This window comes from Thunnus albacares, chromosome 3, assembly GCF_914725855.1.
Source record: "Thunnus albacares chromosome 3, fThuAlb1.1, whole genome shotgun sequence".
Lineage (NCBI taxonomy): Eukaryota > Metazoa > Chordata > Actinopteri > Scombriformes > Scombridae > Thunnus > Thunnus albacares.
The window spans coordinates 35,544,844-35,562,552 of record NC_058108.1 but is presented as its reverse complement, the minus strand read 5'-3'; the positions used below and the strand labels follow the sequence as shown (position 1 = coordinate 35,562,552).

Below are 17,709 nucleotides of genomic sequence, written 5' to 3'. Positions count from 1 at the left end.
CTGCCAGCACGACTTCAATGATCACGGTTGCTCACGACTCCGTTCACGTGTTCCCATCCCGATCAATAACAGAAATATAATTCAATATTACTTTACTTAATATCACGTTATACTTAATACAACAATAATTATCCTTATTTATTTTTGAACAAATAATTGAAATTGAATTCAAAACAAATTGTTTCTTTTGTTTTTCACACTCAGTGTGTAGATATGTCTGCTGCCAGCTGTCTGCGATCTGAAGATCAGTTTCTGTGCTCCATCTGTCTGGATGTGTTCACTGATCCAGTCACCACACCATGTGGACACAACTTCTGCAAAAACTGCATCAATGAACACTGGAACAGTAATGACCAGTACCTGTGTCCCATGTGTAAAGAGATTTTCAACATAAGACCTGACCTGAAGGTCAACACATTGCTCACTGAGGTTGTTTCTCAGTTCAGACAGGAAGCTCAACAGAAAGCCAGCAGCAGCAGCTCAGAGCAACAAGCTGCCAAACCAGGAGAAGTTCCCTGTGACGTCTGTACTGGAACCAAACTGAAGGCCCTGAAGTCCTGTCTGGTGTGTCTGACCTCCTACTGTGAGACTCACCTGGAGCCTCATCTGACAATGTCAGGTCTGAAAAGACATCAGCTGATGGACCCTGTGGAGAACCTGGAAGACAGGATGTGTATGAAGCACGATAAACCTCTGGAGCTGTTCTGTAAGACCGACCAGACATGTGTCTGCATGCTCTGCTCTGTTTTAGACCACAAGACACATGATGTTGTTCCTCTGAAAGAAGAATATGAAGGAAAGAAGGCAGAGCTGGGGAAGACAGAGGCTGAAATTCAGCAGATGATCCAGAAGAGACGACTGAAGATTCAAGAGATCAAACACTCAGTTGATCTCAGTAAGGAAGATGCAAACAGAGAGAAAGCAGAAGGTGTTCAGGTCTTCACCACTCTGATGAAGTCTGTTGAGAGAAGCCTGAATGAGCTCATTGAGACGATTGAAGAGAAGCAAAGAACGACAGAGAAACAGGCCAAAGACTTCATCAAAGAGCTGGAACAGGAAATCTCTGATCTGATGAAGAGAAGCTCTGAGGTGAAACAGCTCTCATGCTCTGAAGACCACCTCCACCTCCTCCAAAACTTCCCGTCCCTGAAAGCTGCTCCACCCACCAAAGACTGGACAGAGGTCAGTGTCCATCCATCATATGAGGGGACTGTGGTGAGAGCTGTGACTCAGCTGGAGGAGACGCTCAGTAAAGAGATGAAGAAGCTGGTTGAGGTCGAGCTGGAGAGGGTCCAGCAGTATGCAGTGGATGTGACTCTTGATCCTGATACAGCATATCCTAAACTCATCCTGTCTGATGATGGAAAACAAGTAAATCATGGTGATGTGAAGAAGGATCTCCCAAACAACCCAGAGAGATTTATGTGTTGTGCTAATGTTTTAGGAAAGCAGAGTTTCTCTTCAGGCAGATTTTACTTTGAGGTTCAGGTTAAAGAGAAGACTAAATGGGATTTAGGAGTGGCCAGAGAGTCAATCAACAGGAAGGGAAAAATCACACTGCAGCCTCAGGATGGTTATTGGACTATATGGTTGAGAAATGCAAATGAGTACAAAGCTCTTGCTGGCCCTCCAGTCAATCTCTCTCTGAAGTCTCAGCCTCAGAAGGTGGGGGTGTTTGTGGATTATGAGGAGGGTCTGGTCTCCTTTTATGACGTAGATGCTGCAGCTCTTATCTACTCCTTTACTGGCTGCTCCTTCACTGAGAAACTCTACACATTCTTCAGTCCCTGTATTAATGATGGTGGTAAAAACTCCGCCCCTCTGATCATCTGTCCTGTCAATCAAACTGAGTAGAGAAATCACCTGTTTTATGTCATAAATGTGTCTTTGTTTTTGAAGAGAGTAAATAAACAAACACATTCTTGTTTATTATGAGAAAAACACAAACTAGGATTTCTATCTAAAATTAAATCTCTATTTAAACATCTGATCAAATCCGGGATTTTATCGTTCTAGTGTTGAGTTTTGTCAATAAACCGAAAACTAAACCCTACATCATGAAATAGTTAGCTATTAGCTTAGCTTGCTAACATTTTAGTGCCTTTTTAGTCCCTCTTTTTGTTACTATACTTCCACTGCGGCTCAACAGGGAAACACTGTCCGAGGAAACACAAAGAGGGAATTTGATGCTAAAAAGATTTTCGGGTCAGTGGTTACGGTCCAGGAAATGAATGTAAGTCTATTTAATGTCCCCAAAAGTGACCATTGTGTGTGTATGTGTGTGTGTTGTACCTGCTCTGGTTGAAGGTGTGGATATGGACGCGATGGTGTTTGTACTTCTGTAGGATCTTCTTTGTTTCTTCGGCAGTGTTGAAGGAGTTCATGAGAACGAGCGGCACGTCGGCGTTGAAGGCTTTGTTCAGGTGCTGACAACGATGACGACACAGAAAGAGAAGAAGAAGAAGAAAAAAGGTTCAACATGATCCTCAGCGGTTAAAAGCTTGTTGCTGTGATGTTTCCATGCGTCTTTACCTCTATCTGCTGGACGGTCAGGTCCAGGAAGGTGTTCTCGTTGCGGACGCTGATCAGACTCTTGGGGCCCTTGCAGCCCATACTGGTTCCCAGTCCGCCGTTCAGCTTTACCACAGCGAGCTTATTGAGGCTGGCGGCGATGTCGTCAGGGAGACCTTTCAACTTGATCTTCTCATAGGACTGAATCTGACCAGACAGAGCAGAGCGAGAACACAAGGTTAAAGAGACACAAGGCGTCAAATGTACTCAACAAACTCTCTTAACTGTACAAAACAAAAGTCTCTAGTAACAAACTCTCTTAACTGTACAAAACAAAAGTCTCTGGTAACAAACTCTCATAACTGTACAAAACAAAAGTCTCTGGTAACAAACTCTCATAACTGTACAAAACAAAAGTCTCTGGTAACAAACTCTCTTAACTGTACAAAACAAAAGTCTCTAGTAACAAATCTCTTAACTGTACAAAACAAAAGTCTCTAGTAACAAATCTCTTAACTGTACAAAACAAAAGTCTCTAGTAACAAACTCTCATAACTGTACAAAACAAAAGTCTCTGGTAACAAACTCTCATAACTGTACAAAACAAAAGTCTCTGGTAACAAACTCTCTTAACTGTACAAAACAAAAGTCTCTAGTAACAAATCTCTTAACTGTACAAAACAAAAGTCTCTAGTAACAAATCTCTTAACTGTACAAAACAAAAGTCTCTGGTAACAAACTCTCATAACTGTACAAAACAAAAGTCTCTGGTAACAAACTCTCTTAACTGTACAAAACAAAAGTCTCTAGTAACAAACTCTCTTAACTGTACAAAACAAAAGTCTCTAGTAACAAACTCTCATAACTGTACAAAACAAAAGTCTCTAGTAACAAACTCTCATAACTGTACAAAACAAAAGTCTCTAGTAACAAACTCTCTTAACTGTACAAAACAAAAGTCTCTGGTAACAAACTCTCATAACTGTACAAAACAAAAGTCTCTGGTAACAAACTCTCATAACTGTACAAAACAAAAGTCTCTGGTAACAAACTCTCTTAACTGTACAAAACAAAAGTCTCTAGTAACAAATCTCTTAACTGTACAAAACAAAAGTCTCTGGTAACAAATCTCTTAACTGTACAAAACAAAAGTCTCTGGTAACAAACTCTCATAACTGTACAAAACAAAAGTCTCTGGTAACAAACTCTCTTAACTGTACAAAACAAAAGTCTCTAGTAACAAACTCTCTTAACTGTACAAAACAAAAGTCTCTAGTAACAAACTCTCATAACTGTACAAAACAAAAGTCTCTAGTAACAAACTCTCATAACTGTACAAAACAAAAGTCTCTAGTAACAAACTCTCTTAACTGTACAAAACAAAAGTCTCTGGTAACAAACTCTGGTAACAAACTCTCTTAACTGTACAAAACAAAAGTCTCTAGTAATAAACTCTCTTAACTGTACAAAACAAAAGTCTCTGGTAACAAACTCTCATAACTGTACAAAACAAAAGTCTCTAGTAACAAACTCTCTTAACTGTACAAAACAAAAGTCTCTAGTAACAAACTCTCTTAACTGTACAAAACAAAAGTCTCTAGTAACAAATCTCTCTTAACTGTACAAAACAAAAGTCTCTAGTAACAAATCTCTTAACTGTACAAAACAAAAGTCTCTAGTAACAAATCTCTTAACTGTACAAAACAAAAGTCTCTGGTAACAAACTCTCTTAACTGTACAAAACAAAAGTCTCTGGTAACAAACTCTCATAACTGTACAAAACAAAAGTCTCTGGTAACAAACTCTCTTAACTGTACAAAACAAAAGTCTCTGGTAACAAACTCTCATAACTGTACAAAACAAAAGTCTCTAGTAACAAACTCTCTTAACTGTACAAAACAAAAGTCTCTAGTAACAAACTCTCTTAACTGTACAAAACAAAAGTCTCTAGTAACAAATCTCTTAACTGTACAAAACAAAAGTCTCTGGTAACAAACTCTCTTAACTGTACAAAACAAAAGTCTCTAGTAATAAACTCTCTTAACTGTACAAAACAAAAGTCTCTGGTAACAAACTCTCATAACTGTACAAAACAAAAGTCTCTGGTAACAAACTCTCTTAACTGTACAAAACAAAAGTCTCTGGTAACAAACTCTCATAACTGTACAAAACAAAAGTCTCTGGTAACAAACTCTCTTAACTGTACAAAATAAAAGTCTCTGGTAACAAACTCTCATAACTGTACAAAATAAAAGTCTCTGGTAACAAACTCTCATAACTGTACAAAACAAAAGTCTCTAGTCTGGCAGGTTTGATGGGAAACGTGCAGATCAATAACTGATAAACTGAGCTCTTTAATTTCATAATTTGTGAAATCACACAGATTGTTGCATTAAAAATATTGTTGAGGGATGTCAAAGGGAACACAAGTAGCAGCTTCCTCGGGAGACACAAAACACATTTTTCAAAATAAAACACCCGGAAACACAAACTGAAGCTGAACATGGTTGAAGTTCCCCGTTAATCATTAATAATCACCGGTTTGTTTTTATTTTTTTTAACAAAACTTTTAAAGATCAGATGTGAAAACCACGTTAAGTGTAAATGGAGAGTTTGTGAGTTCACTAGAGGAGCAGTTTAGAAACAGGCGACGCTTTGACCTTTAAAACCTCAGCAGCAGCACATGACAGCGGTCTGACACACAGAAAGGACACATGTATTTATGGACACTGTGTGTGTGTGTGTGTGTGTGTGTGTGTAATGATGTAATCTACACTTTACCACAGCGGTAATTCAACTCTGTAGTGTTTGTGTAACGCTGTAGATAAAACACACCACTAATCCTCCTCTTTACAACTCATGTGACGTCTTCAAAGATCAAATCACACTAAAAAATTATTTCCTCTATTAAAGCCGAACGTCATCGAGCTGCACAGACTGTTCCGGTTTTATTTGTCAAGGTGTTGAAATGTGTCTCTGTCACTTTTATCATCACTAAAATACAGTTTGGGTGGATGAAAGTTTTGTTTATGATGTTAAAAGCAGTGAAAATTGCATTTAAAATCTAACAACATTGTCTTTTTTGTTGCTTTAATGTTAATATTCGGTCTTTACTTCTTTAATCAACATGTTATTTCTGTAACATCATCACAAACAACATCTTTAAGTATTTGTTTGTTTGCTTGTTTAGTTTGTATATTTCTGTTTGTTATGATATGTGTCTGTTATTTAATTTTGATTCTTTTCTTTTTATTTTACACTTTCTCATATTTGCATTTTGTTAAAACTTTAAAACAAATAAATAATTGTTCAAAAAAAATTCCCAATTTCCAATCAATTCTTAATGAAAACTTCTATGTGATAGGAGCTGAAGACATAAAATCAATTAATTAATAACTATCTGCCTGGTTAGAAATCGTTGGGGTTTCTGTAAATTAATAAAATAGTAGAAGTAACACTGATGCTTTTACACACTCGAGCCTTCTGTTTTTAGTGATATGAAATAATTTTATATTTAACATTTTAGAAGAATATTAATATTTGGTGAACCTACAAACCCGCCTGATATCATCAACCTACCGACTTCTGTCGGCCTCGACTCCACTGACACGTATGACCCGTCGGGTTCGTTACATCAGACGGTAAACAGACGGTTCAGCGGCCGCGACACAAACCGTCAATAATCAGACTGAGTCAACTGGGGCAGCAGCAGGTCAAAGGTCGAAGTTCACTGACATAACGTAAACATGGAAGATGTTTCCTGTTAAAAGTCGTATATATACGTTTAATTACAGCAAGTGTTAATTATGATGATTACTGTGACTGTTTGAGCAGTTTGTTCACTGCGAAGGTGAAAAGTAATTAAAAATATGTCAAATTATCTGTTAGATGTTCCTGTTTACACTGTTCAGTATTTACAGACAAACTATCACTGGATTACTGAAGAAAACTTAAAAACATGATGATTCTCAAGTTCTGTCTATTTTAGGGCTGCAACTATCAATTATTTTATTATCGATTGATCATTTTGTCTGTAAAAATAGTGAAAAATGCCGATGAAAGCATCACAATATGTCCAAGGTGACATTCAAACTGTTTGTCTAAAATTCAAAGATTTATTATCATAACAGACAAACATAAAACAAACTACAAGATTTAATCAGCAAATTGCTTGAAAAGTGACTCAAATATTAATCGATTATGTAAATAGTTGCAATTTTTAAGATTTTTTAAAATCTACTGTGTATGTTTTTTTATATTCCTTGTTACGGTGTATTTATTGTTGTCATTTTATCAATTATACATGATCCTTCTGATCATATCTGCTGCTGCTATTTTAGCAAAGACGCCTGATTAAACTTTTTAAATAATGATACACTCAACGAGCACTTTATTAGGAACATCTGTACAATCAAATATATATAAATAAATTCTACTTTTTCAGTTTTTGTTGACATTGTCAGTTGAAAAGTGTTCCTAATGCATCCCAGTAAAAAAACCACCACCAACCAGTACGACCTCAATAATAAACAGGAAGTAGAATTATCACCTTCCTGACAACGTCAACAAAAACTGAAAATGCAGAAGCTTCATAAAAATAGAATTTATGGCAGCGCTGTGTGTGTAAATACTCTGAAAATTAGGTAATTATAATACTGTTATACAGCTTCTTGTTTGCTGCTGCTGGAACAAGTCACGTGTGTGTGTGTGCGTGTGTGTGTGTGTGTGTGTGTGCGTTGCACAAGATCTTTCTGGATATTCGGTTTCAGATTCTTTGATCAGCCTTCGTAACGACATCCTGCGAGTTCAGACACACATCAACGTTAAGGTCATTATTTACAGCAGCTGTGTGTGTGTGTGTGTGTGTGTGTGTGTGTGTGTGTGTGTGTGTGTGTGTGTGTGTGTGAGAGAGGTTTCAGCGTGATGGGAAGACGAACGTGTGTTCAAGAGAGACAAAATGTCACCGTCTGCCAAGACCTCGCCGCCGTGAAACTAGACTTTCGAATGCTGCGGCGGTCAGACTATTCTTAGTCCTTAACCTTCACTCCGCCGGAATATTCTGGGAACATTGAGGGAATGGACTGTGTGTGTGTGTGTGTGTGTGTGTGTGTGTGTGTGTGTGTGTGTGTGTGTGTGAAATGTCATCATGCTTTTAGCCTGAGCGTTCTCTGTACACGGATCCGGTTTCGTTAGCTTGTTCCTGAAGCACAGCGTTGGTTTCCATTCTGTAGTAGCTGAATCGTTTAAAGGAGCAGTCCAACATTTTCAATCAGACGGATATCAGTTTTATCTCCAGTGTAGAAGCACTTTAGTCCAACTTAGGTACTTATACTTGAGTATTTCCATTATCTGCTGTTTTATTCTTCCACTCCACCACATACTAGAGGGAAATATTGTACTTTTGTATGTAAAATCTATCTATCTATCTATAGCTGTAGATAAACGTAGTGGAGTAAAAAACAGGTCTTATATTATTCTATATATATATATTATTCTGTATGTGACTGTTCAATCTATTTTGCAGGGAAAAGAAGGGTTTCTATGTGTGAACTGACCCGAAGCTTGAAAAGAGACATCTAGGTTTTTTATCACTGACCTTGGGATGTTGCATCACAGAGGATTTGCAACATGAAACCATGAGCTCTAGTAAACAGGCGTGCTGGTGTGACCGGTCGGTTCAGGTGCTTACCGAGCCCTCCGGAGGCCGGTGGATCTTGGCCCAGTCGATCGAAGGACCTTTGACCTTCAGGAATCTGTTGAAGAGCTTCTTGAAGCCGTCGAAATCTTTTCTGGTCGCCTGAAGAAACGAAAAAACCGAATATTAACTTCTGCTCTCAGTTAAAAAAAATAAATAAATAATCACAACAAACAGCAAATAACTGCAGGTTTGGAACATTTAACCTGCATTAACTGATGTTTTTGTCCACTAGTTTTCAGTAGAAACATGTAGTGAACACAACACTGACACATCATCACCTTGTTAGCAAACAGTTGCTTATTTCCACATCCAGCAGTTACGGAGCAACATTATCATTCATCTGGAGTCGTGTTTCTGTCCACCTGGTGAATATGAGTCCAATATTCACTCTTTTAACTTCTGTTTTTACTCTCTACCAACTCCTGAGGGAAATATCTGGCTCTTTAGCTGCTAAATGCTCCACTATGTTCACCAGCTAGTCTACAGCTAACTGTGTCTGTTTGTTTGGTGCTGAGCAGGTAGTGTACAGCGGCTTTTTACGGCTTTTTATCTGAAAGCGACGCTATGAGAGACGCTGAGAGTGAACCAGAACAGTAAAGTTGCAGCCGGACAGATAAACAATGAGCTGAAACTGACTATAAAGCTCCGTAAAGCCGAGAGGAGCTGCTGAGTCTCTGATTTTAAAGGGTTAAAAGGATTTTCTGATGTTCGTGTGTCATGATAATTAATTAATTTCCCATTTCTACCACAGTAAGAAACTTTAAAGATCTGGTATTATGGCCTTTTTTGACTCATTCTTCATGAATACTGAGTCTTTTTTAAACATATCTGTGACATTTTATTCACCAAAAGTTGTTTAGATTTCTCTAAATCCATCTTTCTTCCCCCTGTGAAGCTATTTACATAAAATCTGCATTATTAATGAGCCACCTACTCCAATTGGCTGGAGGTGTGGCCCCCACCTTCACCCCCCCAGCCAATCAGAATACTACCTAATGAATAATGCAAATTCCCTGACGCTGCATATTTACCTGCAGTAATGTCTGCAGCTGGAGATGTAAGATAGTTTATGAACCAGAGTCTGATCCTGAAAAAGGAATTTTTCAAACGTAGCCGGAGGTCGTTAGCTTATCTTTAGCACAGATATGTTATACTCCTTTAGCTGAGGAACAGAGAGAAACTGTTTTAAAACAAAACAGTAGAAAATCACGCGACCACTCGCTGATAACGGAGGGAACATTCAAAAATGAATTTCAGACATTAATCAGACGTAAATTTCTATCCTCTGGAAGGCTGTAAAGACTTTTTAACTGCTGAACAACCAGCAACACTTCCAGTGTGTGATGCAAACTGCGACTACAGAAGTTATGTAAACACTCAGCGTAGCGTTCGGCGGCGGCGGCGGGCTCACGCTAAAAAAACTTCCTGCAAGTTTAGTTTGACTTTCTAATGTGACGTAGTAACGAGTTCCTCCTCAACACAGCTCACTCTGCAGCTGCATGTTTCAAAATTTCTTAAAAAGACAGAGGAGATAGAATAATTTTACAGAACAGGAAGCTCCAGCCCTTAAAAATACAACATCAGCATCAACAGCAGAGGGAGAAACTGCTCGTCTGTCTAGTTAAAAGATATTTTCACAGCTTTACTGTGATCACCTGATGCAGCTGGACTCTGTTTTTACAATCTTTAGTTTGTCTTTCACATATTCACAGTCAGTCACTGATTTAGTGCTTGTGTTTCTTAACGTGTGTGTGTGTGTGTGTTTTAACCTCGCTGGACCTCGAGGTTGTTCACCTCAAGTTCAACCAGCAGGTCAAAACTCTCCAAACAGAGTCACAGTTTTATACACAGTTAACTCTTCATGGAGCAGTCACTGTGGACTGAACTGTGGATAACATTTCACTGCTTTGACACATTTAGAGTTCATTTTTCACGTCTACATACTGTTTTAGAAAGTACACAAATTTACTGTAACTTTAAACAGGGATTTTCACTACATCCTGATACATCTACACCTAAAAATCCCAAATCTTAACGAGGAATTCTTTTCCTCGAGGAAATGGAGAGTTTATGACCATCAGCCACATGATCACATGACTCTTCTAGACACAACGTGTGTTTGGTTCTGCAGATGGATCAGCCATAAAAAAGGTGTTTTACAAGAAGGGATGAGAAACTGTGTCCAGATGTGTCTGTACATATATTTTTTTTGAAGTACTTTATTGATCCTCTGCATTTGATCCATCCTGAGCAGCCTGAAGGACCACCTCCAGTTCTTTACACAGGTATAGATTCAACGGTACGCCTGTACCAACTGTTTGTTAACGCAAATATCTGATCAGCCAATCACGTGGCAGCAATTCAATGCATTTAGGTATGTAGACATGGTCAAGACAATCTGTTGAAGTTCAAACATCAGAGTGGGGAAGAAAGGTGACTTTGAACGTGATGGGGTTGTTGGTTCCAGGGAAACTGCTGATCTACGTTGACTTTCACGCACAACCGGTTTACAGAGAAACCATCCAGTGAGCGGCGGTTCTCTGGGTGAAAACGCCTTGTTGATGGCAGAGGTCAGAGGAGAATGACCAGAAACGCAACAGTAACTCAAATAACCGCACTCGTTACAACCGAGGTGTGCAGAGGAGCATCTCTGAATGTGCAACACGTCAAACCTCGAAGCAGAAGATCACACCAGGTGTCACTTCTGTCAGCTGAGAACAGGAAACTGAGGCTAAAGTCGCTACCAAGGCGACAACATTGGTTGGGTAACGTAACCATGGCGTAACTCAAGGTTTTAATGGTTTTAAGCCTGTTTTTTTCTAGTGAAAATTAGCATTTGCACTATCACACCGTAAATGCACCATGCTAACCAAGCTAGCAGCTAACACTACGGTCAGCGCTACCCTCTCGTCCAAATATGGTCACTTCTGGCTCCAAAAATCCAAGATGGCGACGGTCAAAATGCAAACTCGAGGTGTCAAAACGGGAGTCCACAAACCAGTGGGTGACGTCACGGCAGCTACGTCCGTTATTTTTAGAAAGTCAACGGTGTAAAAAACGTCATCAGTATCGGCCAAAATGAACATTTTCTGCCGATTATGAGAGACCGATTTGTTGCCTTCTCCTCCGCTGCCTGACTGTGCTTCCCTCCACGGACTGTTTCACCCTGACGGTCCCGATGCTTCCTCCGCAGGCTACACTTCACTCAGCTGCCCGTCAGACTCGCTGCTTCTTCTAGCGGAGGCTAGCTGGCTGTGCTTCCCTCCGGTCATGCTGCTGCTAACGCTCCGCTAGCCTCTCAGCTAACGTTAGCCCCGGCACTCCATGTGGATCCAACCGGAGCATCGAGCCCCGGTTTGTTATTCAGGTTAAATTGAGAAGAAGCAGCTGGTCTGACGGGCAGCTGAGTGAAGTGCAGCCTGCGGAGGAAACAGTCCGTGGAGGAGCTGCTGCACAGACAGGAAACACCTCGGCTGACAGGATGTGTCACTCTGTTGGGGAAAAAAAACTTCTTCTTTTTGGTTTATAACGGCGGTTGGCAACCAGCGTATTATGTGCATTACCGCCACCTTCTGCTCCGGACTGTGGACCAGAGATTAAATCCTCCACATTAATCCTGTCTGTCTGATAAACTCAATGAAAACTCTGCTGCTGCTCCCACTCGACAGGTTCATTAAAGTTTTAATGCTGAGCTCCTGAACTCCAGTCTTCCTGAGTTCTTCCTTCATATATTGTCTTTCTTGATCATACTTAGTACAATCTATGCTTGCATGCATAATAGTCTCCTCAGCCAGCTGGAAAAAAAAAAACGTGCATATATCAGCATCGACAATCGGCCACAATGAGTTGGAAATATCGGCATATCGGATATTGTGCATCCCTGACTGTGGGGAATATAATGAAAACATGATACGTCTCAATCACGTATGATCCACCTGTCTCGAGTTGTTGTGAGATCAACAAGTGAAATCTGAGCTGCGGTCGTTCAACCTCCGTTAAAACGACACGAACATCAAAGAGCAGAGCATCACACTCACTACACCGCTCAAACACGCTCGTTAGATGTTGTTTCATCAAGTTACACTCTGATAATTCAATTAAACTTAAATAAACTCGTAGTCGTAGGATTAATGTTAAATCTTTTCTTTTTTCCTACAGAAACATGTAGCTTTATACCAAGTCTGTTAAACACTGTTAAAACCATAATTCACCAGGAGGGAAACACAGCTGGGATTCATCAGAGCTGTGGTTTTTTTTCCCACCTCTGCCTCGGTCTTGTCGGCCGTGGCGATGAGCGCCTCCAGCTCGCGGTGCATCGAGTCTTCATGCTGCTGAAAGAGTTTCTCCTGGAACTCCGCCATCGCTTCGCCGGTCAGGTCACTGGTCAGGTCTACGAAACACACACACACACACACACACACACACACACACACACACACACACACACACACACACACACACACAAAAAGATTTTAAATTGAAGAATGAAGAGTGACGTTCACTTTCCCCTCAAGAAACTGAACTCAAAAGACGTATTTTCCAGTATTTTACAGACTGTTTACATCAAATGTCTTTGTTGGCTTGTTATAATAATACATACAAGGTGAAAACAAATCTATGGTATCTATGGTTTCAACCCTCACAGACATACATGTCCGCAGAAAAAACGCTGGATATTTGTCATTTTGTTAAATATAAACATAATAAATATCACTGCAAAATATCAGCAAAAGCACAAAAAAACCCAAACCGGTCGAAGAAAAGTGTCTCGTTTTTTAAAAATGTACAACTTTAAAAAACAACAAGTCCCAGATATCAGAGGAAATATCTCTCATCTGACCTTTTTACTTCACCATTGTACATTTTTTGAAATTTACAAATAAATCATGGTCGAAATACTCTGAAAAATAAATCTACTCCCAACATAACATAAAAGATGTTTTACAGAGTTTTTTTTTTTTACACATTCTCACGTCAATAAATTCACTTCTTTAACTGAAATGCTGACACATATTTTTAAGAGTTTCCAAAGTTCAGGTTACAAGAAAAACCTGAATTTAAGCTTAAATGTACAAACACTGAAGTTACGGTTCAACTTTTCACTAAATCATGATATAAAAAGCAACATTCAGTGACACAAACATGTTGTTACAGAGTTTGTTTGTATATCTAACAGGAAGCTGCTCGTTATGTGTCACAACTGGAGTTAACTGACAACTTTTATACATGATTTTATATATATGTGTGTTAGGATGAATTTAACATGATAAACTAAAAGCATGTTGGACTTTAACCTCTTAAATACAGTGTAAGAAAAGTCAACAACAGACAATCAGTGCAAATCAGAAAATTACTTATTAACATTTGGACAAATAGACAAAATGTTTTAAAAAAACTTCTACTAGAAGAGAAACTTACCAGCTACAGTTAGAGACATTTTAGCAGAAATGTTAAACAAAGCGATAATGATAAAGAGGAGGAGAGGAAGCAGCTGGCAGGTGTTGGTTAACGGGCGCGTGTGTCGGCTCACTGTGAGTCCATGTGTGTGTTAGAAAGTGAAAAATGGTCCCAAAGACAAAAACAAAGAAAAAAAAAAGAAAAAGTCGGCAGCTGTCAGAGAACAACAGACGTCTTCCTCATCCTCAGCTCGGAGGAAGATCACAGATCTGCTGCTCCGACTCTACAGCTGAACACAAGGCCTGCCCACAACCCAACACACACACACCAATCATACAGCGAGGGAGTGTGTGTGTGTGTGTGTGTGTGTGTGTGTGGTGACTGTCCTGCCCACTCGAGGGCCCGACCTGCACGTCACACAACTCTGATCTCTATTTAAAGTTTGTCCTGTAGAGAAAACGACAGTTAGAGCTGAAACGATGAGCCGATTTATCAATTAGTTGACAGAAAATTAATTAAGATCAATTAATGTGATGGTTTTATTGTGTAAGTTGTTACAGCTTCTCAAATGTGATGATTTGCTGCTTTTTTTCTCTGTTTTAAACTGTTGTAAAATGATATTTTGTTGATCAAACAAAACCAAAAACAGTTTTTATGAGTAAAATCACTGGTTGCAGCTTCCTAAATGTGATTATTGATCTGGTTTTCATGCTCCTCTATGATAGTAAACTGATTATCTTTGGGTTTTGGACTCTTGTTTAAGGATGATACAGTTTAATAGTCCAAATACACACAAAGGCCATTTCATCCATGTATAAAGCAACTAAAATCTTCCTGGTTTGTTCTTTGGACTCTAGAAAATTGCGTTTTTTTACTGTTTTTTGATGTTATATAAACAAAACAATTAAGAGAAATAATCAGCAGATTATGAACATAATCATTACTTTCAGACCGAGTCTTTAAACTGACATCAGATTCATAATCTTCTTAAACTCTCTAATTTCACTTGTACATTTCAGAAGTCTGTATTTATGTGTTTCCAACTTGTAATTGCTTTTTATTAATGTGAAAATAACGTTTAACTGTGAGTCTGTTTTTGCTTTAACTGTACATGTTTATTCTTGTACACACGTCTCTCGTGAACAAGCTACATGTTTAAATAAAATATTATATATTATTATTATATATTATGTATTTTATTTGTTTAGACAACATTTAACATTTAAGAACTTTGGCTTTTTAAATGCAAAAAGAGGTAAAAACATATTATTTTTTTTATCAAAGTCACTACTGAACTCAGCTATCATACTCTCACCAGTATCACCAGTATCACCAGTAAAGAGAAATATGAACTGTATCTCTCATTTAAAAAGCTTCTTGGAAGACGCACATAAGTTTAAAGATTATCAAGCTCTAGTTTACAGTAAAGGAAGTTTTGAACGTCACTAATAAACGTATAAAGTTGCTGCGCTCTGGTAGCCGTCATAGAAAATGACTGAAGTTTATTTACTATAATTTGACAATAACTTTGTTATTTGCATTTGAATATTTGTTTCACATCTTAAACTTTGAGCTGCAAGAAAATCAGAAAGCTGTTAAAGTAACGTGGCGTTTGTGCAGTTTTGTCAGCAGCTTCTCAGAAATGTCCATCCACCCTTTTTATAGAGTTTTCGCCTATTTGGCATACCCACATGGAAAAGCTTATAACAGAAGAACTGTAAGGCCATGATGCATGTATTAGGCTTCATTTGAAAGGTAACATCTTCTAGTTTCTAGACATGTGTTTGTTTAGCATGTGGCTAAAATACAAACAAAACTACATCAGTTCAAATAAGGCTCAAAAAAGTGTTTTTGGTCCTCGTCGATCATGAGTCATATTTGAATAACAATAACTATGCAGAACACCATAAACCTTCTACATCTTGTCAACCTGTATAAACTTCCAGACCTCTAGGCCTAACCTTATGGGAGCTAGGGAGTTTTTAGTTTGTGGTGTCCCTGAACCTCTCCAGTCATCTCCAAATGGCCAAATTGTGCCAACTGCTTTGACTCATTACTGCGTGATGCTACCACTAACAACTGGCTAAAGTGGGTCGCTGGCGATCCAGTGGATGTTAAGATCTTCCCAGAAATAGCTCAGAAAAGTGTTTTTTTACATGTAGTCTTAGTTGAATTTCTATCTTTTGTCAGATGCAGGAGATTTGTCTTAAAAGAGCAGTGTGTAAGATTTAGTGGCACCTAGCGGGACGGACTCGGCAGAAATAGAATATAATAATAATAAGGATGTTTTAATTAGTGTATAATCACCTGAAAACCTCAGAACGAGCCATTTATGTCTACATAGAGAGCAGGTCCTCGTCCACGGAGCCTGACCATGGAGCTGGATACTGGACTAAAAATGGCGCCCATTTAGTCCTAAAAGAAACGCTCGGCAGGCGCATGCGCCAAAAAAGTTTCAAGCTTCCAGCCCATTGAATATGTGCAGTAGTGTTTCCCCCGCTGGCCCCGCCCACGAATTCCCGCTTGGACCACAGACTTTACATTGTGAAGACGTCACTGATTTTTAAATCGCTTTTTTCAGCTCCAGGAAAGTTTTACAAAGATAAAACCTCCATAAATCAAAAGTTCATGATAGAAAGAGTCATAATTGTCAACAGTTTTACAGACGTCTCAGTGGTGGTCTACGGGGAAATGCTTTCTGGGCCACAGGGGGATTTTTTGCTGCAATACCGCTGGTGACCACTGGGCGGCGGCGCCCTATCCAGCTCTTATTATACATCCATGAGCCTGTCATGTTGCACCGCCATGTTTCTACAGTAGCCCAGAACGGACAAACCAAACACTAGCTCTAGAGAGCCTTTCACGAGTTTCACAGCCACCGTAGATTCTCCTACATGGTTGGAAGGGGAGGAAGAGGAGGAAGAGGAGGGTATTCAGTTGGTTGCAATCTGCTACCTCACCACTAGATGTCACCGAATCCGACACACTGCTCCTTTAAAATTATTTGCTGTACTTTAAAATTGTATCATTTTGTCATCTTTATGTTTACAATCAGTGAGTGTTTGGTGAATCTGTGTAATTTATGTGTTTTGGTGCTTTAAATGATTGTGTGACAACTTCCTCAGTGAGACTATAATGGTGACCTTTACTTTGACCTTGTGTGAAAAGGTCAAGGCAGTATTTAGTCTGAGGCTTTTAAAACATATTTTCAGTTGTCTGTGTGTGATCTGGGAAACCTCGAGGGGCCTTCAGGGACCAGTGGTTCAGCAGGAAAATATGGAATAGTATTTATTTTATGCTTATCAATCTTGTTTACTAATCCAAATTCACACAAACACCACTTTAATGTATTTCTAAAGCAACTAAAATCTTCTTGGTTTGTTTCCTACGTCTTAATAATGCTTTTATATTGATTTTACATCTTTAGCTCATTGTTATTTTCTATTTACATACCGCTGTGTCTTTTCATATTGTCTTGTGAATCTTTTTTTATCTTAATGCCTTTTTGTATCATAAAACTCTTTGATTTGCTTTGTTGTTGAGAGGTGCTGCACTAATAAACTAGCGTTATCTTATATCTAGGGCTGCAACTAACAATTATTTTCATTACTGATTAATCTGTTGATTATTTTTACTTGATTAGCCGATTAATCGTTTAGTTGTTTGGTCTATAAAACGTCAATCTCTGACCCAAAGCCCAAGGGGACGTCCTCAAATGTCCATAACCCAAAGATATTCAGTTCACTGTCATAGAGGACTAAAGAAACCAGGAAATATTCACATTTAAGAAGCTGGAATCAGAGAATTTGGTCATTTTTTTCTTAAAAAAAAATTACTCATCAAAATAGTTGATTAATTTAATAGTTGGCAACTAATCGCCTAATCATTGCAGCTCTATTTATACCTCTCAGTATGTTTTGTTTCCCTGTTTCAGCTTTGTTCTTATTTTGTGTTGTAAAGCACTTTGTACCCTTGTTTAGAAGGGAAATAACAATATATAAAATTAATTTGCTTATTTATTAATAGAATAAATGCAATTGTACATGTCAATATTCATCTCTTGGAGAGGTTTCTATATTTTCATTGCACATATCGATATATTT

The 17,709-nt window shown here is 38.6% G+C and overlaps 2 protein-coding genes across 3 annotated transcripts in view; one reads left to right on the top strand and one right to left on the bottom strand.

Annotated features, from left to right (window-relative positions):
* LOC122974160 (UTP--glucose-1-phosphate uridylyltransferase-like) overlaps positions 1 to 17,709 on the bottom strand; it is a 28,267-nt gene that overhangs the window by 10,031 nt on the left and 527 nt on the right. The window contains exons 1-5 of one of the 2 annotated variants that reach the window (XM_044342105.1): positions 13,628 to 13,836; positions 12,472 to 12,599; positions 8,201 to 8,308; positions 2,533 to 2,718; positions 2,293 to 2,426 (exon numbers count right to left, since the gene is read on the bottom strand). In XM_044342105.1, the coding sequence (XP_044198040.1) occupies positions 2,293 to 2,426; positions 2,533 to 2,718; positions 8,201 to 8,308; positions 12,472 to 12,599; positions 13,628 to 13,646 (575 nt within the window). In that variant the 5' untranslated portion in view covers positions 13,647 to 13,836. Of the gene's footprint in view, positions 1 to 2,292; positions 2,427 to 2,532; positions 2,719 to 8,200; positions 8,309 to 12,471; positions 12,600 to 13,627; positions 13,837 to 17,709 lie in introns of those variants that run through there. The other variant, XM_044342115.1, reaches the window with a different exon arrangement.
* LOC122974153 (E3 ubiquitin-protein ligase TRIM21-like) lies at positions 214 to 2,376 on the top strand. The gene has a single exon (XM_044342092.1). The coding sequence runs from the start codon at positions 214 to 216 to the stop codon at positions 1,852 to 1,854; it is 1,641 nt and encodes a 546-aa protein (XP_044198027.1). The 3' UTR covers positions 1,855 to 2,376.